This window comes from Sminthopsis crassicaudata, chromosome 2 (assembly GCF_048593235.1).
Source record: "Sminthopsis crassicaudata isolate SCR6 chromosome 2, ASM4859323v1, whole genome shotgun sequence".
NCBI lineage: Eukaryota > Metazoa > Chordata > Mammalia > Dasyuromorphia > Dasyuridae > Sminthopsis > Sminthopsis crassicaudata.
Genome location: NC_133618.1, coordinates 420625547 through 420649894, shown reverse-complemented (window position 1 = coordinate 420649894; position 24348 = coordinate 420625547). Strand labels below are relative to the sequence as shown.

General features: G+C 39.2%; 1 protein-coding gene across 1 annotated transcript in view; it reads right to left on the bottom strand.

Moving 5' to 3' along the window:
* Nucleotides 1–24348, bottom strand: part of TENM2 (teneurin transmembrane protein 2) — a 985642-nt gene that overhangs the window by 4224 nt on the left and 957070 nt on the right. Inside the window, 5 exon segments of the mRNA XM_074292010.1 lie at nt 605–735; nt 4417–6031; nt 8088–8384; nt 15607–15842; nt 17436–17611. Coding sequence (XP_074148111.1) covers nt 605–735; nt 4417–6031; nt 8088–8384; nt 15607–15842; nt 17436–17611 — 2455 coding nt within the window.

The following is a 24348-nucleotide window of genomic DNA, read 5'->3' as shown; positions in this document are numbered from 1 at the left end:
TTGGCTAGTCTCTGAGGTCCCTTACATTCTAAGATTCTTTTGACTAGTGACAAAGTCCCACTCACTTCAGTGAACTATGGGCCACTCAACTTCCAAATTAAAATTGACAACTCTCTGGCCTTCACTGCATGAACCAACCACAAATGATCTTAAAAAACTCAATCTGTATAAAATTTTAATCATAAAACACTGAGGTTTTATGTGGGGCATAAAAATGTTCCTTTAATGGGACAGAAACTGCAAACCATGGTTTTTATTACTCCCATAAAAGCCAAAAGGGTTATGATCTTCTAGGAAGAACAGATGGTAAGTTACCTCCAGATTTCCCTGTGCCATTGTTAATCAAGTAACAAGGGTACAGACAGAACAAGTAACGATACTGCAATTAAGGTAATAATTGAGGTTGGGAAGAAAAATGGTTTGTACTCAACAGGTGATGATGTTGACATTTGTTTCCCTGGGAATCCAACACTGTTTAGTGGCCCATTTATATCCCCTTATGATGTTACCCTCCTCCGTGGATGTGCACTCATCCCCATGTAATTCTGTTTACAATATTGAATGCCAATAATGATTTGGATGCTTAGCTGGGATGTCGGCTTACCTGTCCAGTTTCACTAGCTTGACTTTCTGACAATTCATAAGGTGGAGGCACAAAGTACATTTTAGCTCTTGGGAAACCAGGAATGATATTGCTGAGCTGAAACCCAAACATCACAAGCCAGCTTTTCACATCTGCAATGAAAAATAAAGAAGAGTTAAGAAAATAGGCCCCTTGGGCATCCGCAGTGGAGCTTGGTGAGACACCAGTTGTGACATAACAAGGAGTCAATACCACAAGTCCAAAGAGGAAGCAAACCAGGAATATGTCAAATTACACAGGTGCTAAGAAGTAACATGTTTGGATCTTTGACAAACGTGTCAGGAAGCATATGAATTATTAGCAGGGTCTCATTTTTTTGAGAGCTAAAGAAAAATCAGAAAAACTTAAGAATCTTCTCTAAAGAGCCTTCTTCTGTCTTGTTTCTCCCTCACTTAGAACATAACTAGGACTTTTTGAATCTGGGACAAAGTATCATCATTCAGCCAATTAGAATTTATTAAGTGTCTACCACATTCTAGGTATTGTGCTAGTGATAGCAATACAAAGACAAAAGAAAAAAAATCTATTCTTTCTTAGGGAAAGGTGAATAAAGCTCTCTTTGGAAATGACAGTAGAGGAGAGTGTATGACACTATCTTCTGAGAGATATATAGAAATCTAATATATTGGTTCTATGCCCCCCCTCCCCCTTTTTTTTTTTGCTGAGGGAATTGGAGATAAGTGACTTGCCCAGGGTCACACAGCTGGGACATTTTAAGTGTCTGAGACCAGATTTGAACTTGGGTCCTCCTGACTTCTGGGCTGGCGCTCTATCCACTACACCAACCAGCTGTCCCTCTATGCCTTTTTGGCACAGGAGTGGGAATGGTGGTGGAGGTACAGCATGGTGGACAGAGAATGAGCTCATTGAATCTTATTTATAGTTTCCCATTTTTATTTCACTCCTACCTCCCCTCAGCCCACATAGGGAATCACCCTTACTTGTGGGAATTTTGCCCAAAGGAATATACATTTTGATCACTGGAACTTTGCAAGTTATCTTTGGGTTTACAAGCTAGATATCTTTTTTCTTTTTGCTATTTATTATATATATACTTAAGTGTTTATATATACATATATATGTATGTATATATAAACATAGATATATCTGTATCAATATTTATATCTATATATATAAAGCTGGGACAATTAACTTTTTTACCCTAAGTAGTTTCATTTGCTTCAAACCCAAATCATTATACTTTTCACTGATGGTCTAACAATAGGTCCCAGTCCAAGCTTCACTTGGACCTAGTTTGGGTTTTAACACATCAGAGTGAATATAAATAACAATTGTTTCAGTTTTGGCCAGAAACTCAGAGGATCTTCCTCTCCAAGGTTCATTTTTTTTTGACTAGGCAAAAGAGGCTTTTTTTTTTTGGCCTCACATTTTACTTAGCCTTAATCACAGAATGGGCTTTGCCTCAGACAAACTGAGACCTGGGGAAGACCTTAGCTTAAAAAGGCCAGGGTCTTCCATCTGCATTCAAAGCCATTCATTGCCACTAGGCCCAGATGGCTCTGGAGGAAAGAGTGAGGTTAGCTTTTGCACAATTCTCCCTCACTTAAATCCAATTCACCTGCAAGTCAAAAAAATCGCCTTCTTGAAGTCATTGATCCTGTTTGACTTGGAAGGACAAATAGCATTTTTACTAATTATCCATTTTAAGTAGTTGTTAAGCTTCCAGTGTTCCTTTTCTACAGTCAAAATTTCTAAATTCACGCCTGCAATCCAATTCCTAGTCACTCCCTTCTAGTTACTAGGAAGAACCTTGGCTCCTCCTCTCTCCCACCTGGAATTCACTTGTTAATAATGCTAAATGTGATTCTGTTCAGGAGAGGACTGTTCAATGGCTACTAACTTTGTCAGCGACAGCTCTGTGAATGACCTTCTCTTTCTAAAGCAGTCCATGAGGCTGATTTCTGAGTCTGACCAGATCACAAATATTTATTGGAGTCAGTAATCTCCTCCCTTTTGCAGAAGGCTCCTCTTTAGCAGGGAGCTGACAACCCGGCTCCTCTCCTCATTTTGAATGTAATTGGTGTTACACTGTAACAGTCTCCCTAAACAATCTGTTGAGGAGGGAGTCATTTAGGTCTAAGCAAGAGAATGCAGCTCATTCTAATAGTTCATTATTCCCCTTTTCTAATGTTCTTCACAGCTTGTGATCACACAGCTAGAGAAGTTAGCTTTCCCTCAAAAAATGCTGTCAACAAAGCATCCTCAGGTGTTAAGTGTAAATATGAGGAGATAATGTGAGAAAAAGGGTTATGCCTTTCTTCTCACTTATGAAAATTAAACTCTACAAAATCCAACTTTTTTTTCCCCTTAAGTGAAAGCATTCTTGGGATTTCTAAGCCTGAAGAACCACCAGGGGGCTTTTAGAGGGAGATGCCATGAGACCCAGGTAGTGGGACTCATTACTGTTTTCAGCTACTTTCAAGTGGGTCTCCTGAGTAGCTTCCTTAACTAGAATTTCATTGGCATCTACAAAAATAGCATCATTTAACTGATACAATAAAATCTATTAGGTATTACCTAGCATCAGAAACCTGGAATAGGGTCTGGGGATATCTCTGAATTATTTCACCAGGTCGAAAAATCAGTGACTCCCCCAAGGGTCGGGGAGCACCAGTTATATTCACCTTTATCTTCCTTCCCTCAATCAGAAGCTGCCTCTTGGGGGGAAGTAGAGGGAGAGAGCAGAGCCAGCTTACACTGCCTTTTGTTTTGTTTTGTTTTTTTAAAGAAAAACAAGCCCTTTCCTCAGTTAGGAACTGCCACTCATGAAGATAGCTCTGTTCTTAAATTGCAAGGGTTCCCTTAATTATGGGAGATAGTGGGTTCTGTTATTAGAGTTTCTCCTGACTGCATCTTAATTACCTCTTCTTTGTAAATTGTTAGCAGCAAGTTCAACTACTTTGCTATCCTCCTAAGTGGTAAATTAGCACTAATTGATATGAGGGTAAAAGTTTTTACCAAAACACAATACATACAGATTGATTTCATACTCTTTTTCATCTTTTTTTTTCCCCTTACGGTGCTTTTCCAATTCTAATGTGTTTTGGACACTGTACTTTTTTTTTTTTTTTTTTTAATGCTATTGGTTTAGGCATCAGGTCACTCTTCCCTTAACAAATAATAGGTTTCTTTTTGAATAACATTCTTTAGAAGTTAATGATTATGAAATGTGTTTGAATTTAGTTTGATATGACTTGCTTCCCTTGATTGAGATGCTGTAAGAGCAGTAGAATGAGGTGTTTCTATTTTATTTTCAGAAAAAGTTAGTTTTTATGACTTCATTCAAAAGCCAACAAGAAAAAGAGGGCCCAGTCAGGTTTACAACACTGATTGCATGTATTTATTTGGGATTTGGCAGCAGCAGGTGTCTATTCACTTTTATCCAGCACAGACTATGGAAATGCCCTTTGTCTAGCTCTGGCTCATTCATCCCCAAGTATCCAGAGCCAAACCTGATTCTGTGGCTTTGAGAACCCACTGGTGGCCAGTGATAAGCATTGTCTGTTTTCTATTTCTTTTTCTATGAAAACTTGGAGCGCTTCCACTCTGAAATGCCTTTTCCTCTATTGTTTTACTTGTCAATGGGAAATACACCAAAACTGATGTCAACAGTGCTATCAGTGTTTTTCCTGGCATATATGGAAAGGGATATTATTTAAAAATATCTCCTCATGAGGTTAAACCTCCTTCAGACTCTACTAGGACAACAACTCCTGGTGTCTGCTTCCCTGATTAAGTGGGGGAGTTCTCACCTGTCACGTAGTTTTTTAAATCCAGCTCATTGCTGAGAGGGTTGTTGCTTTTGAACATATATAAGTTGAAGGGGGCTGGCTCCTTGCCAATGTTTCTCCACATGGTATAGTCCGGAGAGGTCCAACGTCCTGCCAGTACATCATAGTCTCTCTGAGTGAAGTGGACCAACTTGGTCAGGGGATCGTAGAGTCCCCCATGGAAGCCAATGACTAATTGAAAGTCAGGGTTAGAGTCATAGTAAATCTCTCCATATGCTGTATACTGTAGCTGTTTGATCATAAGACCATTTATGCTGAAAACTGCCAGAGGGGTTCCAGTGTTGTCTGATGCTACGTAGTACTCCTCTCCACTGCTGCTCTCCATGGCGAAGAGGTGACCTTGGAGGTCATAGTAAAGGGAAGTGATCTCTGAGTTGGAATGGTTGTAGACATGAGTCATCCGGGTTGGGTTGTGGAGGTCAGAATAGAAATATTGCAAATGGTGCCCGAGGTTGGTCTTGCAGGAGGCTCGCCGCCCCACTCCGTCGTACCGGTACTGGACGCTCCATCCGCTGGCCTTGTTGTAGGCTCTTGTCAGTAGGCCCTTAGAATTGTACTCAAAGATATCCGAACCTCTCTGGCAGAGGTAGCCGTCATCATCTATCTTGTACTGTATGTCCCCCAGGCGCGTGATCCTATCCCTGAGGTCAAAGCGCAAAGGTATGATCCGGACACTGTTCCCGGGATTCAGCAGGTGAAGATTTCCATTAAGGTCGTAGCTGTAGCGCCAGGTTGGTCTGTCATTGACTGCCACACTCTGGAGCTGCCCATCCCCGTCGTAATCATAGGTATATTTAGTAGTATTGGCATAAGGCCCCAGTTTCAGCTCCCTCTTGGTCACTCTTCCCATACTGTCATATTGGACTGTCATCCAGTACATGAGGGACCTGAACATTTCGTACTGGACTTCCTTAATCCTGCCATGGGTGTCAAAGTGTTTGCTTAGAGTCATGACTGCAGTGGTGATGATCTGATTTATGTCGTAGTAGATGACTCCAAATTTGCCAAAGTGCTCTACTTTGCCAGAGATCTCGTCGTAGCGGTAGAGATCCACCGGAAGAGGAGTCTCGCTTATGACTGGTTTGATGCTTGCAATCCTAAAGCTGTTGTCATGGTAAGTGTAGTCAAACCTTGCATTCACCATGCCTTCCTCTGAGAACCTGTAAATCTGTTTATCCACAAGGGGACCAATTTTCCGGTATCGAATAGTGCAGGAGAACCCACCACTTTGGAGGTTCACCATCTTCAAAACACCGGTTGTCTCATCGTAACCAAAAGTGACCGCTGTGCTGTCATAGACTATTTCAGACAGCTTGGAGAGCTTCCCATATTTGTAGAACACTTGTCGCCCAGTCCCCAAATAGGAGGTCTTTAGAATGCGGCCGTCATCGCTGTAATCAAAGATGACCGAAGCATTGCTCTCGGGAGGGTTATAGATGTTCCGGATGTAGCCAATGGAGGTGTGAGTGGACATGCTGTGCCGGGCAACACTGGGCATGGTGACAGCATGGAGACGGTCGGAAGCATCATATTCAAATATATATTGCCTTTGGCTTTGCATCAGAAGGACCATGGACTGGATGAAAAGAAAGGAAGGGAAAAGAAGGGGATGTTAGAGTTAGATCTTTCCTTATTCAAATAAAGGAAGTGTTATCAACAGTTAAAAGGAAACAATGTAGAAGTTATAGCAAAACTCATGAAAAATACAGATACTCTCCAATGAGCATTGTCCTTCTCCCTGCCTCACGGATAAGAACAGATTCTCAGCCACTTATGGAATAATGGAAAGAGCACCAGATATGGGGTCAAGGGACCTGGGTTCAAATCCACTACCCATGGGACCTTAGACCAGACCAATTTTCTCATTTATAAAATGAAAGGATTGGACTAGATTGGAGGTGCCAATTCCATCCAGGCTGCAAAACTCCTGAGTGAAACTTAAGTTTGATAAAAATGTAACTGGGAAATGTTGAACAAAATAAATAAAAATACAGTACAACATAGATGATGTCACTTTATAGTTTTCTAAGTCAACATGCAGCCTACAGGAATCTGTGTTTTTACTTGAGTTTGATACTAGGAGACTTCTAAGAACTCTTGCAGCTTTAAGTCTATGAGCATTATATCACAATCAAATTTTCAGTAGAGAGGAATCCTTTTGAAAAATATTGCACCCCAAAAGGTCCACAAATTCCCACTGAGGAATAGCAAAGCTTACATACAACACCATTAGCTACCATTATATGGCTCTTGAAAGTTTACAAAGAACTTTTTGTTATCTTATTTAATCTTCACAACCACCTTGTGAGGCAGGAATTATTATTATCCTCCATTTTTACAGAGCAAGAACCTGAGTCTGAGAAGGGTCACATAGCTAGTAAGTATCCAAGGCAGGACTTTAAATTTGGTCTTTTTGACTCTTGCTCTAGCCATTGTTCTCAGATGCCTCTACAGTCTCTGCTGTACTCTGCCTTAATAGTAGCTTCTGGGAACTTGACTTTCTGAATCTTCCATGTTGGTCCTTAGCTTTTCCCTCTTTGACCTCTCTTAGAATGTTGCTTGAAGCTATTAGTCACTTATCAAGTAATGTGATTGTGTATATATCATATACCTAAGACATGTAAAGCAGATCCTCCGTTTTACCTAAACCGTGTCTCCTCAAGGGCTTAGTGCTGAGCACAGCACACAACAGAAATAGAAGGAATATCTGTTGATCTGAATTGGAAGATCTAAGTATTTCAGGCCAGTGGATTCTGGAAAGGACTTTCACAGGTAATAAAGTCCAGATATTCTTTAGGGCCTTCAGAGGTCTAAGATTCCAACCTCCCAGTCTTTATTTCACTGTAGCATTATCTATATCACCATTCATAGAGGGCCATGGTTTTAGGGCTTATCAGTGATGACAGCTCCTTTTGCAACTTGTAGGAGAGAGAGATCAAGGAAATATAAGAAAATAGGAAGGGAGGGAATCAATGTGATGCTGTAACTCAAACTGCAGGTCAGTGGGAATCAGAAAACAACTATGATAGTCTTCAACAGCCTCAAAATATGATCTAAGAAGTATCTTTTCTTTGCTGTTCTGAAGTGAGAGAAGTGTCCAATTCTATCTGAATCATGAAAAGTTGGACATTTCCAGAACCAAGGAACTTGGCACGGAAAGTGCCCAGAGGCAGCTAAAGATGGAAGTCAAAGAGGAAATGTGCAGCAGCTGGGACTTGAGTTTTAGACAAACTTTTCTATTCTGATAGCTTAATTTAGGACTAGGCAGAAATGAATCACTGCATTTTCAATTCATAAGTAATGATTAGATGAGAGCTCTCTTGCCAGTGGGGTGATTCGGCCCGATTTTTGCAGCACATTTTTTAGAATAAAATCAGACAATCCATCCTTCCTGCCATTACTAAAGAGCCTAATGCTTTTTTATGGAAATAGTGCTGAGCCCGAATAACACATTCCTTCAAATTTGCTGTTCAAGGGGAGGGCGGGGAACCTTCATCTATTTGGTGCAGAGTTTTTGAGTGTCTGAAGGCAAAAGATTTCAGATCTTTTTTTCCCCCCGGAAAGAATATTTAATGGCACTATTTTACCAAGCCTCCCATCACTTTAGAGACAGGCCGAGAAAGTTCACCTACTTTGTCAAGGTAGGAATAGCTCCACACTTTGCCATCAGAAAACATTCGAGAGATGATCCGACCCTGTTTGTCTATGTCTGTCCTTTCGCTCATAGCCCCACGTTGGAGGCCTGCCAATCTACCATTAAAGAAGTAAGAGACGTTGACGGCAGCTAGCCCACTGCTGGGAAGCCAGAGAAAGGGGCGTCCCACTTGGTCATAAATGATCCTCAGGGTAAACTTTCGATGATCATCATAGATCTTCTCTGTTCGGATGTTTCGGTCATAGTCAATAGACAGGAGATTCCTCCCATGGACCTATGAAAACACAAAGGGCCTGGTTAGTATGTCAGAAAAAAAAAAAAACAATTATGTTAAGAGGAGGCTGGGAGACAGAGTAACTCTGGGCTGACTCAAATCTAATAGGTTGCTTATAAAGCAGTAATGAAGGCTCCTGGAAGAGCTGAGTTGAGCGGGTAGAATGTGGATCTGCAGTAAGAAGGGTAAGGATTTAGTGGGTCAAGTGGGTATAAAGAAATGAGCATGGCTTGGTCTTTGGCTGAAGTTCAGTATCTGTACTAGAAAATATGCAGTTAGTAGGGTCCTAATAGATAAAGTTGTTGTTCATTCCTTTCAGCCATGTCCAATTCTTCATGACCCCTTTTGGTCATTTTTTTTGGTCATGACCCTTTTGGTCTTGGTCATTTCCTTCTCTGTGACAAAAACTGTTTCACTTTTGTTCTAAATGAGGATAGAAAGCTTAGGGAGACCCTTAGATCTGATAACTCATTTGTTTTAGCATTCTGGGTCATGACCACTCAGGTGTTCAGCAGGGATTTCATAAAGATATTATGAATGTTGCCAAAAGCAGATGACAGGTGTTGTCACATAACAGCCATTGAGTACTGGATTGCCCTATCACCTTTTGTTTCCTTCCTTCATTTTCCATTCCTTGTTTTTTCTCTGGGAAATTTAGGAGGTTGGCTAGATCAGGGCTTCTTAAACTTTTTCCTTTTTGTCTGAGAAGTTTTTACATGATATTAGATTTATAGTTTTATAAAGTAGGCATACAAATTAAACATTTATTGATAATAAATCAATTTTGTGACCTCAACATTCAATTATGAGATCCCATTTGGGGTCATGAACTATACTTCAAGAAGCATGGGCTAAATGATCTAAAAAAGTCCCTTCTTTTAATTTTCTTTCTTTTTTTTTTTAGTAGTCTTTTATTTTTCCTACTATATGCAAAGAAAGTTTTCAACATTCACCTTTGCAAAACCTTGTCTATTTTTAATTTTCTATGATTCTACTGCCTTCATTCTTTTCTTTCTCTTTGTTTCTTCCTTCTCCAACCTTTTTTTTTCTCTTCTAGCCCTGCCAATGGCATCCACAGAAAGCATTTGTAAACCCTACTGGGGTCATGTGAGGTTGAGGGTCTCCTTGACCCCACATATACTCATACCAGAGAATAACAAGTATGACTAATTACAGCTAATGCATTTTAGATTTATGATTTTCAAAACCAAAACTGGTCATCAGGAATGGCATTTCCTTTGAGCTATGGTACTTTCTAGTTTGGTTTTTAATTGTGAATTTTCAGTGAAGAATGCTCAGTGCTTCTGATAATAATGAAATAAGATAAATTCAGTGGTAGATGAGCCAAGGCGTCTGGGCCAGTGCTGTAATCTAATAAAGCCTCTTAAGTAATTTAATTGTGAGCGTGCCATTAATAAAGTGGAAGTCTTTAAGTTAGATAGCCTTTGATGGTAGTGACGACCAAAAGGAGCGTTCAGCAGTTCCTGGGAATGTGTTCTGCAAACTTATAGTTTGCAGGAGCTTTGATTTAGCAACATTTTCTCTTATCCCGATTTAAATTGCCCATCAAACAATATTTAAATTAACCTTGAGGCTTCCTGGAGAACATAAAAGTTATTTTGAATTATTTTCACTGCCATGATCAGCACAATTCCCACCCTATCTTGCTCAGTAGGAATCCAGTGGTAGAGAAACCAATTTTTAAATTAATACAATTTTGTGTTTGTAAGGAAGTCATTATTTTTAATTATCGGGTATTTTCCTCATCCTGGCTTCCCCAGTTAATAAAACTCAGCTGTTTAGCACTCTTTTTATTTCTGCAGTGGGCAAACTTTGGGAAACAGCTCCCCCTGTGGAATTTCCCCCAGAATGTTTTTTCTACCAGAGGTTGTTGCTGGTGCCTGAAGTGCTCATAAAGAACCCTAGGAAAGGAAACGTGGTACTTTGGAATGGTCCTCTTGGGCTCATGGCTGGGCTCCAAATCTGCTCTGAGGAATACTGATGAGGGCTGATGAGTTGAGGGAGTACAAAAGAAAAAAAATGAACAATGTGATTTTTATAAAGGATGGGGTAAGAGTAAAGAATTGGAGGAGCAGCAGGAGAGAATTCAGTTAGACCCGAGGAGGAAGGAAATTCTGAAACATTTTACAACAGAGAAGTTAGGCTTCAAAGATCCTCACAATAAGAAAACCTTTTTGCTTCTTCTTATTCTAATCATTCACTTTACATGAGAAATTAAATGGACAACATGGACTTTTTTGTTTTCTTCTGGCTCTGGGAGCCTCGTGACCAACATTTGTTCAAAAGAAACAATTCACTACAGAATCTATATCTAGCTTAGAATAGACTTCCAAGGATTGGTTTTTTATTACCCTTGTCACTAGGCAAGAGAACAGCTATTCCAAAGCAGACAGGTAGGTATCCATACTATTTTCCCAATGATCCTGCTATTTTAAGCTATTATAGCAACGAAGGACTTTGTCTTGTGCAGATCCTGCACTCAGTGTGGCAGGTAAGAATCCAAGAAAATAGAACTTTACACGTTTCCTGACTATGACAAAAAGCTGGCCTACTATGACAGCTCCATGGGAGATCAAATGTAAACACACACATAGAAAACTCAGGCTAGGAAATGTCCTGTCTGATTCCTATGTTCCCATGATTTGCAAAGTAAGTAAAAGTAACACTCCAGAGTATAATTGCAATGTCATATTAATTATATGGAAACCAAAACAAAATTACTAACTCCCACTTCTCCTTGGAATACTAATAACACTAATACCAATATCATGACGGAAGATTATCTTGGAAGCAATTTTTCTTTTGTTCTGCTACCTACACATGTATCTGTTTCTTACCTCTGCAGTCTTTATGTAAATTACAATCAGGAAGACAGCTCCAGGAGGCTGGTTATCTGCTTTCTTTCAGAGAAAATCAGACTTTTCACAACACATCCTTTTTTTTTTTTTTTTTTTTTTTTAAAGAAAAAGGGCAGATGTTTTAAACCTCAGTAGAAAGGGTCTTTCTACTTCCAAAGCATTTGAAAAAAGGCCTTCTGACTAAAAATCTTTGCTTAGGTCCCAGGACAGGTGCACAGCATAGTGGTTATATATTCTAAGGATGGTTAGCTTATATTTCATGACAAGATGTCTTTGAAATCAAACCATCTAGTATTTCTCAAGCCCCACTGACCAGAAAGTCCACAGTGCTTAGACATCAGCCTCTTGATACACAGATATAGGTTTAGCTTCTGTAATATGCTCTCTCTCTGTCTCTCCCCCTCCCCCACCCCAGGTATGTGTGTGTACGTGTGTGTTTTGAAAGACAATGGGGTGGGGATGAAGGTGGGTGGTAGCAGATAGAAAAAGGGGAGGACAGAAGAGGTAGAGAATAATTTTTCCAAATGAAATTATTTGAGAAATTGTCAGGAGGTGAAATGCAATTATGCACATTGGGAATGGGAGGGGATGTTGAAGCTAACATCCCAATTTCAAAAAAAAAAAAAAAAGAATCACTGAATATTGAATTATCTGTCAGGGTCATGGCCCTTTCATCTAACACATCTGTTTGTCATCCTAAGTGACTGATATCTTTCTCAGTTAAAAGGATGTGGCTAAGGAGAATGTATGAAAAATCACTTAATAAGCACCTGCTAGTGCTAGGCACTGTGTTCAGTGCATGGAAGAATTGTTTAGTCATGCCCAATTCTTCTTGACCTCTTTTAGGGGTTCTCTTGGCAAAGATACTGAGTGGTTTGCTATTTCCTTCTCCAGCTCATTTTACAGATGAAGAAACTGAGGCAAACCTTGCCCAGCGTCACACAGCTAGTGTCTAAGGCCACATTTGAATTCAGGTCTCCCTGACTCCAGGGCCAGGAATCTGGCAACCTAGCTGCCCCCTAGGAAAGAGTAGAGTGTGTCCTTTGCCTTGCTTTTTCACCTACTGAAAACTACTATTACTTTGTCTTCTGTTGCATGGGTCTAATCCAAAGCTTAATATTACATTTGATCTTTTGGAGTCATCAGGAGCTTGAAGGTCTTGAGGAAGGAAGGAAGGCCAGACAAGATAGTTGTGTGTATCTTTTACAGATACTGCTAGGTAGGTACAATAGAAAGGTGACTGGTTTGGGAATCATAAGATCATGTATTAGTCCCAACAACTTTATGTCCCCTATTTAACTTGTCTGAGTGACAATTTCCTCCTATGTAAAAATGCGAATAATGAAACTTGCTACACTTCTTTCACTCACTGTTGAAAGTACTTTGCAAACTGGAAGCAATACAGAAATGCAGCTTGTTATTATTACTGGTGAAAGGCAAAAGGAGCCAGAAGTCCTGATCCAACAAATAGTACTTTCAATCACTGTTTTTCTTCAGTATTCCTGCTATCCTCCAGGGTGTCTGGAGGAGGAATTTATTAATTGCTGATTATTGTGTTCCATTTTTCTATTTTATTCTTTTTTATTTCCCTGTCCTAAGAAGAGGAGTTGATGGTGTACCAAAAGTATCTGAATAAATCTGCAGCCAGAAGTGTTTCCTAGTACCTTTCACCATACACATATGCCATGTATGGTCACAAAGACAAATGTGCACACATCTCTATCAAAGTATGTTCTCAGGATGATTATTCTATAAGATTACAAGCAAGACAATCAGACAAGTGGTAAAGGTTAATTTTTAAGTTGGTCACCTAAGAAAAGCAGTCTTTCTTCATCGTAGGATAGAGTGAGAAGGAATAGCAAGGAACCAAAATTCCAATTTAGACACTAACCATCCTAGATATAAGATGTGTTTCCTCTGGGTGAGTTGGATACCTGTAACTCTTTTCTTCCTCTGACTTTTGATTTCATTGGTATAGAAATCCCCCTCACTAATGCATCCTGGAAACTAATTTGTAATTTATAATCAAAGGGAGTAGCCAGAAGCAATGAAAAGTTAAGTAACTTGTTCATGATCCCATAGCTAGAATGTATCACCAGTAGATCCTGAACACAAGCCTTCCTGATCAGCTAGTCCTCTACCCACTGTGAACTGCCTCTTTGTGACACACAACCAGCATATTCTATCCCACCGAGGAACTGTAAGCCATTTCATCATGTCTTTTTGAAATTCCGGGAAAAAAACGGCTCCCAATCCCATCATTAATTTCACACTTTCCATCCTTTGTCCCCTCCCAATCTCTAACTCTTTTTTTCCCTCCCCAGCAGTTTCTAGGAGTTGCTTTTATTCCATTCACTAAACAGTTTACAAAGCTGAATTAAAATAAATGAGATGCAAATAAATTCCATGCTTTCTCCCTCATTTTCAAATTACATTTTCAGTCCACTCAACCTGTTATAATCTCATAGTGATTTTCATTTAAGAGAGCTAAATGGATATGTGATTATTGTTACAGGAACTAACACCAGACAATTAAATGTTGAGGTGTTGATAGATAAAGCTGTGTTTTGATTTGCATAAACATGATGCCAGCAAATCTAACCCTGGCAGGAATTCAGTTATAAGACTTGTGCGCCTAACTTCAGCTAATTACCACAAGTACCACTATTAAGTTTTTAATATTTGGAATTGGGATTATAGCCATTTTATTTTAGGGCCACATTTATCTTTATTTTGAAAATTCAGTCAAAATGCATAGCTGATTTATCAGAGAAAAGAAGCGATTACTACTTATAATCAACTTCTACAGTGCAGCGTATCAAAAATCAATTACACAGCCCTGAAATCCAGTCATTAAGGATTTAGCTGCTAATCTCATTCCATTTTTGTCTTTCATAAGATATGGCAGCTTGCAACTCTGCAGATACCGATGGAGGAAGGAAAACATGAGAGTCTGCTGATAACCTAATGTTGAGAATTAGACAACCACTAGACAAAAGGAGAATCTTAATATGGAGCAGCCTAGCTCCTCTTGTGGTCATGACAGATTAGGAAATGTTATTCCAAACAAAATAATAAGAGACACAATCCATTCTTGCGACATTGCTGTAATGCTCCTATTTTCAAGGATCTCAAAGCACATAATGCCTAGATAAGATAGGTTACCCCGGAAAGCACCAGCTTCTTGCACAGTCCATTTCTGTACTACAAGACTGATTCGAATCCAAGGTGGAGAGGAAGATAACCAAACTTATTGACATTTAGTTCAGAAACAATCTCTATATTTAGCCAAATTGTCCTATTTTTTTGCTGTTCACATGTGACATTTCATCTCTCCCTCTGTAGCTTTGTACTCCCCATGCCTAGAAACCTCTTTCTTTTTCATCTCGGCCTCTTGGAATCAGTGGTTCCATTCAAAGTTCTACTCAAAGGCCAACTCTTAACAAAACTTTTGTTGTTCATCTTGATTATTAGTACTTTCCCTCCCCCACCCCAGATCAACTTGTATTACCTAGTATCTATATCATGTGTTCTCTCATCTCATACCTTCCCCCTATAGAATAAGCTTATTGTGGATAGGAAATTTTTTGTTTTTTGTCTTTGTAATCCCAGTGCTTAGCACTTAACTGATAACACCTGGTATATAATAAATTTGTATTGAATTGAATTAAACAAATATGTATTCAAGCAATCAAGAAGGCAGAATCCCAACCCGAGAAAGTCTGGGTTAGCAAAATAATATTATCCTACCTGGGACTGGCCAGACAAATATAGGGTTTTGGATATGGAATGGAACAATAAGATGTTAAAGGTGAAAAGGGGTTTGGAATTTGAGGATGTAGCACTGATGTGTTAACTCCCTGCAAGCCAGAAGTCCAAGACTAGGAATTTCCACATCACATACTTCCTCGTGCAGAAAAATGACACTTCTTTAGTCTAGGAAAACTGATAATTTTTTTCTGAAGGATGGGATTCCTACAATGATAGCAAGTGTATTTAAAAAGCATTTTTAAGTTTGCAAAGCTCTTTAAAGACCTGACCCTTTTTGGACCTCATAACAATCCAGGAAGGTAGACATGACAAATATTATGCTACCCTTTTACAACTGAAGAAGCTAAAATCCACAACGGCTTAACTTCCAGTCTACCCATTGTACCATATGCCTCTTATAAAGCTATGTGGTCTGAGGTCTATGGAGGCCTGAGTTTGTGGGTCACTGTTTGGTGTCATGATGGCCTGGGTATTCCCCTGGTTGACTGTGGGACAAGTGTGTCCCTATCCCCTCCAAGAAATCCCGGGGTTGCTGACTCTGTGGTATAATATTATGGTTAAGAACCACTTACCCGAAGTTTCCTCCCAAAGACAGTAACTTTGCCTTTAATCTGCTCTTTCCTTAGGCGCCACTCAATGGAGTTTAAGCCATTCTCCATGGGCAGTGAAATGTTGCAACGCCCAATAGTGGGTGTGATGGTGCCTGCCAGGACATGGGGCTCGCTGTGGTAGCTGACCGCCATTCCATTGGCATACATCACTCTCAGGGTGCCATTGTTGCAGAGCTGGTAGCTGTTCCGAACTTGATCTGGAAAAATGCAATTGGGAATGAGGGGAATGAAGAGATAAATTATCCACTCTATTAGTCATAAGGAGAACAAATCACCTATTTTTATAGGTTTCCATGGTACTTTGCAGCTGTCAAATGAAGACTGCCTGCAATTAGCACTCATACAGTGTTAAGGTGAACAGAAAAGATGCTACTGATCTGTGTAAAGAACAACACTATTAATATGTGGTGCTCCCAAAATAATTATGCCATGATGTTTTCCTTTCACTGGTTGAAAGCTATTAATAGAAAATTTAAATATATAATGATGTCTTTTACCCACACAATTTATGTCAATCAGACTCCTAATTTTTTTTTTAAATTTTTAGCTAAAGAGGAAAAAATGAAAAGGAAACTACTTTCCCCTTTATCCCTTCATTACCCTTTATTATGCTCTTCACCTGGGAAGCAGATGCATGAGGTAGTAAGCCCTCAGGAATAGACTAGAATTCTTTTCTGAAAGATGACAGAAAGCAAGCTTCCCTCCTTTTTTTCAGCTGCTGCTAAAGACTCTGCTTCTAGTGACTAGTCTATGAAGGAGGCTTGAATTATGAACCAAGAAGATGGAAAGAGAGGATAGATACCACGTAGGGCCTGACTACTTTTCCTGAATGGAATGTGTACTGGCCAATCAGATTTCTGACCTTTTTCTTGATCGATAAGTTACAAGAATAAAAGACAGATCAGAAACCTGTTTTATGGATAAGTTGCTCCTTGATTATCCAAGAAAATCCAGCTAGGTCAGCCAAAGAGAAGTCAGTTTTTCATGCACCCAGTAGCATGCAGCTGTCACTCCTGCATCTATAGTCATCATGCAGAAGGACAGAATCTACATCATTAATCATTTGGCGGAGCAGAAAAAAAGCCATTGGAATAGGATGTGTCGTGGGATAATAGTCTATAAATGTCACCATTTATCTATCGGGAGGACACTTTTATCCTCTGACAATGTGCTAGCCCACTGACATTATCTCTTAATTAAAAGAAAAATTAATCTGCACAATTCCTTTTCTCTGAAGCCCCTGCATTTGTCGTACACTGTGTCTAACAACAACAATAACCACAATATGGTCTGTGGACAATTAATAAGCTTGGTCTGTGGTGGGAGATTGCTATAGGTCTCAGTTCCCAAGGCAATCATGCCAGCAAGTAATGACCCACAATAAGATATCAGAGAAGCTTGAAAGAAATTAGTCAGTGGGCCTAAAAGTACAAATAAGCTTCATTTCCTTCCTTCCTATGGTCATTTTGGGACACAATTGTAGTTAGTGATGATGGTGGTGATAGGGAGGAGATAGGGTATGGACACAGATGAAAGTAAAAGGTTTCACTTTATTATATTGATATTTCCAAATATTTAGGGGCTTTGCATAATGTTTTTAGAATAGCCAGATAGTAGAATGAACTTTTTTTGTCTACTAAATGTCAGCCCTCTAAATAATGGACAAAGACTTATATTCTGTTGTGATTCAAAGAACACTAGAACAGGCAGGCTATTGCTCCTTTCACCTCATCTTCTGGGTCTTTGTAGAGAGGCTGAGATGTGGGGTGAGCATCCTATGGGGCGCCTACCTTGAACCACAGTGTATGAGGCTTCCACGGAGGACAGATTGGTGATGACAGTGACATCGTCATCACGATTAGAGTTCTCGATATCTATGGTGATTGACTTCTCCATTTCCCTGTGTAGGCTGGTCACTACTCCAGTTGGACGTGTCACATTTGTCAGGCGGCCTTCATGATCATAGCTGATAAGACAAAAGAAAAACCATTACAAGAACTCACAGAGGGCTGAAGGCATCTGTCCTTCCAGCATTTTAAGACACAGAATGAAACCAGAGGCAACAAAGTACTAAAAGTGGGAGACTGAGTGAATGGAGAAACAGAAATGGGAAAGGAAGATAGTTCTTGATTTCTAAACAGATTCCAGTTCACATTCTTAAACTTGCTTGATCTTACTACAAACATCAAAGGATAATTGTTTTTGTTTGTTTTTTTGTTTTGGGTTTTATTCATTCATTCATCTATCTATCCATCTATCTATCGATCTATTCATTTGATTATTTAGAGAGGCAATTGGAGTTGTGACTTTGTCAAAGTCACACAGCCAGGAAGTCTTAAGTGTCTGAAATAGTATTTGAATTCAGATCCTCCTGACTCCAGGATGGGTGCTCTATCCACTGCATCATCTAGCTGCCCTAGGATAACGACTTTAAGGGAAAAGAAGACCATGATTCAACACTGATGAGAGTACCAGTCTCTGAAGAAACCTGTAGCTGCTTTGTAAACACAGGTAGGACAAGCTTCTGGGCACCTATCTACCTTGTACTGCCTTACTTTGCCTTACCTTGATACTTCTGCAGGCTTTATACTGTCTTATCACATACTTTCTCATCACATTGTCTTGCTTCATCTGTATTCTACCACTAAATTATAAATTTTTAGAGAGCAAGAACCGTGTCTTTTGAAGCTTTCATATCCTTTTAACATGTGCATTATAATATGTGCTACATTAAAGATTTCTTTTTAGTTGCAGCTTTGCCACTGACTCTTACCTCACATAAACTACATCACCAGAGTCTCAATTTCCTCATCTGTAAAGTGGGTGGAATAGATTAAATAATCTTTGATGTTTTGTCCAGTTTGAAAATTCTTTGGTTCTGTGAATTAATGCCTGATAGGTACTTCATACATATTTACTGAATTAATGAATTATTACATCACCAGATTAAAGCTAGGGCAAGAACAAAGCTGTTGGCTATAAAGGTCAGATCAGAGATGACAGCTTGAAAAAGAATGGACAGATGTGTTTCTAGAATGCAGGATATTAGGGTGATTGCTCTGTGGTCTGTGTTTTGGGGAGCTTCTTGTGAACAGGAGATTGAAAAGTTATTGGGAAGGTAGCCAATAGAGGCAGCTCTACCAGGTAGTGCTTAAAGAAAAAGGACCCATATTTCATATATATATATATATATATATATATATATATATTTATATTAATGAATAGCTTCCTTCCCTCATCTCTACAGGAAAAGCACATAGGATGTCTCCATTCTTTAATACACACTCCCTTCAAAAATGCATGTTTTGTGATTTCCCCCTCCCTTCCTAGACTGCCCTTGATCTTCTTTTCTAACTTGATTTCACCTCTGTGTGTGAGTTGGAGATGGGTGGATAATATAGGGGTCAAAATAGAAGGAGGACAAAGGAATTAGGGAAAGAGAACATCACTGACCCCAGGTCTTGAGTCCCCTAGGAAGGTTCTGATTGGAGGAAAGATCTGTACTATAGTGTCAATGCAGTCTCAAGCTTGCCTTTTTACTTTTTTTCAGTCCCTCACCTCCCAGGCCCCTTTCCCCACGCCAATGTCAACCTTTCATAGCAATAGAAGTAACTCTATTTATACTTCAAAGCTCAGGGCACAGCATTGAGGAATAGAATCTTCTTAGCATGTAGGATCTCTGCCATCCAGGCTGGATTCTCCAGGGTGCCATACACTGCTATACTTAGTTGGTCTGCTGGATATTAGGGAGGCTAGGAATCTGATTTTCAGCCAGTTTAATTCATTGTTCTTTCTTCTACTTCCTCCTCCTCCTCCTTCCTCTCCCTGCCTTAGAGAGTTCAGTGGTCAGTAGTGAAGAAAGCTATAAATTCTCCTAAAATACCTGACTTAAAAAAACTTAAAAAAAACAAAAACAAAAACTGTGGCCTGAGATGAGGACATTAGCTGGGGTCCAAAGTTAATGTTCATTGACTACTAAATGATAATAGCTGGCGTTCTTTGGTGCTTGAAAGTTTGTAATGTACTTTCCATATAGTATCTCATCTGATCCTCACAATAACTCATGAGGTAGCTTCTATTATTGTCCCCTTTTTACAGATGAGGAAACTGAGTCCAAGAGAAGTTAAGCAACTTGCAGAGGGTCCCACCCAGCTAATAAGAGACAGCATTTGAAGTTGGGTCTTTGATGGAGAAGATTCTGTTTTTTGTGGACCCCTTCTGAAATTCAGAAATTGGCTGAATGGGAGTTATATTTCTGGAACTCAGGCAAAATACTCAATCCAAATGAAAATTTATGAAGCAACTAGTCTGTGTGAGGTGCAATGGGCAATAAAAAAGAGATAAGAGGCACAATCTCTGCCCTTACTAATCACAGGATAAGAGATTTAGAACTGGAAGAAAATTCAGCAGTTATGATCTAACTCCCTCATTTTTAAGGTGATAGTGACTTGGCTAAAATTGTACATAAAGAGGCAGAGTTGGGATAAAAAATCAGTGTCTTCAACTCAAAATCAGTCACTCTTTTTGTCATACAATCTTTTTGTGAAATAGGGATTTGGAGATAAATCCTTAGTCAGTGCCATGTTCCACAGATTGGCAGCAGAAAATTGAGAGATGGTCCTACCTAGGGGGAAAAGGAAGTGAAATGTCTTCATTGGTCAATGAAATGGCTTCAACTATTTGCAGCTCTTAGAATGATTTGTAGAACAAACAGAAAATTCTCAATATCTCTTTTCCCCGTTTTCCCCCTTTCTGTCAAACAGGACATAAAAGTACATAAGTCCATGAAATGGAATCACATCACCATGTGAGAAAAATGAGAGAAACTAACCAGACATTCTCCTCAATATTCCATTAGGTATAAACTTAGTCTATGCCCTTCCAAATCATATGTGACCTTTTCTTACCTTATCTGTACTGTTGTTGGTGGCAGGGCTTCTAAAAAGCAATGCCAGTCCTCTCCTGAGAAGGCAGAGTCATTCCTCTCTTCTTCCTCAGCATCTTAGTAACATAAACTGAAACTTTTGTTGAATCATCACTCAATTTCTTTTTCCCTACCCTGTGACCCTTTTTTTGTTCTATTTTTTGGGTAAGCAGCTTCTGTGAATACCAGTTATCTCTATAGAGGTGATTCCTAAAGTAATAGATCTATCCCTAATCTTTCTCCTTAAATTCAGGTTGCACATTGTCAGATATCTAAACATCTGACCATCTTACTTGCATCTCAAATTTAATATGTTCAAAATTCCTTGAAGGCAAGGACCATCTCACATTTTAATATTGATAGCCCCAGATCATGATATGGTGCCTGGAAGATAATAGTGCTTAAAAAGTGCTTGTTAATTGATTGGTGAAGCTCTCAACTCTCAAATTCCTTATTTTTGTTGAGGGTACCACTATTGTCTAAATTGAGGCAGCGAGGTGATGTAAAGGACTAAATACTGGGCCTGAAGTCAGGAAGCCTGAATGAGTTCAAATTTTGCCTCAAATATTTAATAGATGTGTGACTCTGAACAAGTCACTTATCTTCTAAATAGAAATATTAGCATCTATCTTCTAGGATTATGAGCATCAAATGAGATAATATATGTAAAGTCCTTAACATAATTCCCGGCACATAATAAACATTAAATGTCAGCTATTATTATCATTATATATTATATATGTATATTATATGAGGTAATATATTTGGACAGTGCCTGGGAAACAATAGTAGGTGTTTTTTCGCCTTTCTTCAAGTTTCCAAAAGTCCATAAGCTTACCATGTAACTTGTATACTTAGTATATAATTAATAATAGTCATTATTAATGTTACCATCATTCTTAACTTCCCTCTTCCTTACTTCCCACATCTATTCAGTTGCCACATTTGGTAGAATCTATCTCCAAATATCTTGTGTTGTTGTCTCCTTTCCATTTACCTAGCTACCAGACTGATCAGCCTAATTTGGACCCTCATAACAGCCTCTTAATTGATGTTCCATCTTCCAGATTTTCTTCCCTCCAATTTATCTTATTTTTACTTGCCTAAATAAGACAAGTATGATCACAGAATAAAATAGGAAAGTATATATCAAATATTTACTATGTGCCAACCACTTGTGGAGATAGAAACCGAAAAAAGCAAGATAGCCTCTACTTTCAAATAACTCACATTTTAATTGGAGGAAATAACATGTATAGCAGCGAATAGATGGAAATTCAAATATCTCACTTTAAAAAGGAGGAAATACTGATTCAGAGAAGTTATTTGTCCAAGGTTGTATAGCTTGTTAAGAGCAGAGCCAATATTAGAATCCAGGTTTTCTGACAATCCAGTTCATTTGATCACTTCAGCCTATTTCCCAAGGATGAGGAAAATTGACTTGGTTCTGCCAAGTGTAGGTAGAAAGTATAGCTTAACTGAATTGTTATTTTCATGACCACCTATATCAAAACTAATCTAGAGATTTGGAAGGCATATTGAAATGTAAGTTTGAACTGTCCTTGACTTGGACTAGTTATTAAAAAATGATTAAATAATTGATAGTACAACACATATAATACCTGGTTACCTAAATTGTGACTCTCCTTCATAGACCACCTGAGATTTTTAACCCCAAACTGTTTTTTACCTAATTAGTATATGTGTACCAGTAGATCAATAAGACCTACCTCCCTGGTCAACAGACTATGACTGCTTCCAAGTATCATGGCAGGAGGTTCAGATCAATTAGGAATTACAGTTAGAAAAAAAAAAAAAATCAGATGGTTTACACATGTCCAAATGGTCCATTACTGAAAAAATCTGGACATCTCTGATATAGGAAGTGCATTTAACTTAAGAGACTTCATGAGGCAGCATGGTCTAATGGAAGACTTTTAGAACAGAAATCAGAAGAGACGACATTGCCTTCCAACTCTGCCAATGACTAGGTGTGTGACTAGTCTCTTTCTCTGGGTCAAAATCTCTTCCTTTGCATAGTTAGGGGGTTGGAATAGACCCAGGGATTTTTACAGCAATAAGAGGTTCATAGGTAGATTTTAAGGGATCTGAGAAATGGGATGGGGAAAAATTATTCCCCATAGTTGGTTTCCATGGTAATCTTATGTGTTTCACTTTATGCATTTAAAAACGTAATTCTGAGAGTAGTCCATAGTCTTCACCTTCAGACTACTAAATGGGTCTGTTACACAAAAAGTATTAACTTCAAGGTCCCTTCTGGCTCTAACTTTCTATAAGTGAACCGTTTTCAAGCCGACTAGAAGTACTCCTTTTCCCACAAACAATTAATGTGCCAACTAGGAAACATTATTTGCCAGTTAAATGAGTCCCTCAGAGGATCCCTCTACTCTGCAAGCAGCTTGGGCCATCCTTTGTTAGCAAAATGCATGTTGGTGCATGTAATGAAAAGTAATAAAACTACATTTCCTTAAAAATAGTCTGTGAGTCAGACTGTTAAAAAATTCAAGCCAACTTGCTCCAGAACCAGGAGCTTTTAGCTGCTTCAGGTAGGTCTAGTAATTCTCTCTGTGAAATTCATTGGCTGTAGGTCAAAGCTTCCAGGAAAGCATGGTGAGACATGCTAGAAGAGGGGCTAAAATCGACATTCACAAATGGTGTCAGGACAAGGCATCTCAGTGACAGAGTCACAGGCATGGAAAGTGTGTTAGATTCACACTTCTCTGAAGGATGCCATGATGCTAATGATGCCGACATGCTGAGCTTTGCAGAGAGAATAGTGGGGTCTGTAAACCTGCCAAGCGAACGGGAGCTTCGGGAACACGTCTGCAAAGCAGAGATCTGCCGGCAGATGGTGCTAGCTTCCTTCTTCAAACGTCTATCCCTCTAGCCAATGGAGCCAGATTCGTAATTAGTGTTTCTAATGTTGAGTGCTTCTTTTCCTCTTCTCTCTCCTTGCCTCTGTTTCTCTCTAACTTGGTACAATCCCAGCAATCTATGCAGAAAGGAGGGAAACTCTCCTGTGCTTTTTGCAATTAATATTAATCATCACCATCATAACAGCATAAAATGCTATTGGATGGACCAGCAAGAAATCTGGGTAGTTTTAAATTTTACTCCCTTTGTAGAAGATGATTGGGAATCGCCTCAAGACAATTTCAAGCCATCCAGGACTGAACTAGTTAATACCTACAGACCTTCGATAGACAGCTCAGGAGCTAAGGAAAGCAGCTCTTTGGCAAAACAAACAGTAAGACTATTAAGTATGAGATAATTGTTAGGGGAAATATGACTGACTCTCGCATCTTTTAATATACCTAGCACTTTATCTGTATTGATCTGCTTCTGCTAAAGAGGAAATTCAGAGTTTATCTACCTGCTTGTGCAATCAAGTGTGGTTCTGGACTATTGGCAAATTACAGGAGCCCCACTGGGGTCTTGCCTTTTAGGTTCTAATTTCCGCACCCATCACAAACATGCATAATCAGCTGAGTTAATCAACACTTTATCTCCCGTGTGCAGTGTATGTCCAATATCCTGAATTTTGAACGGAAAGGCTTGCACTGGGAATTTCAGGAGAAAACTGTGATATAAAAGACTCACTCGGATAAATCAACAACTTTTTGCAGAGCACCAAGGTGAGAGAAGGAAATTTTATCTTTTGGAGCTGCAAGTTGAAAATCTAACAACCAAACTACTTGAAAGAATGAAAGACCTTTTAGTAGCTTAAAACTTACTCAGAAAGGACGTACGTAAGATAT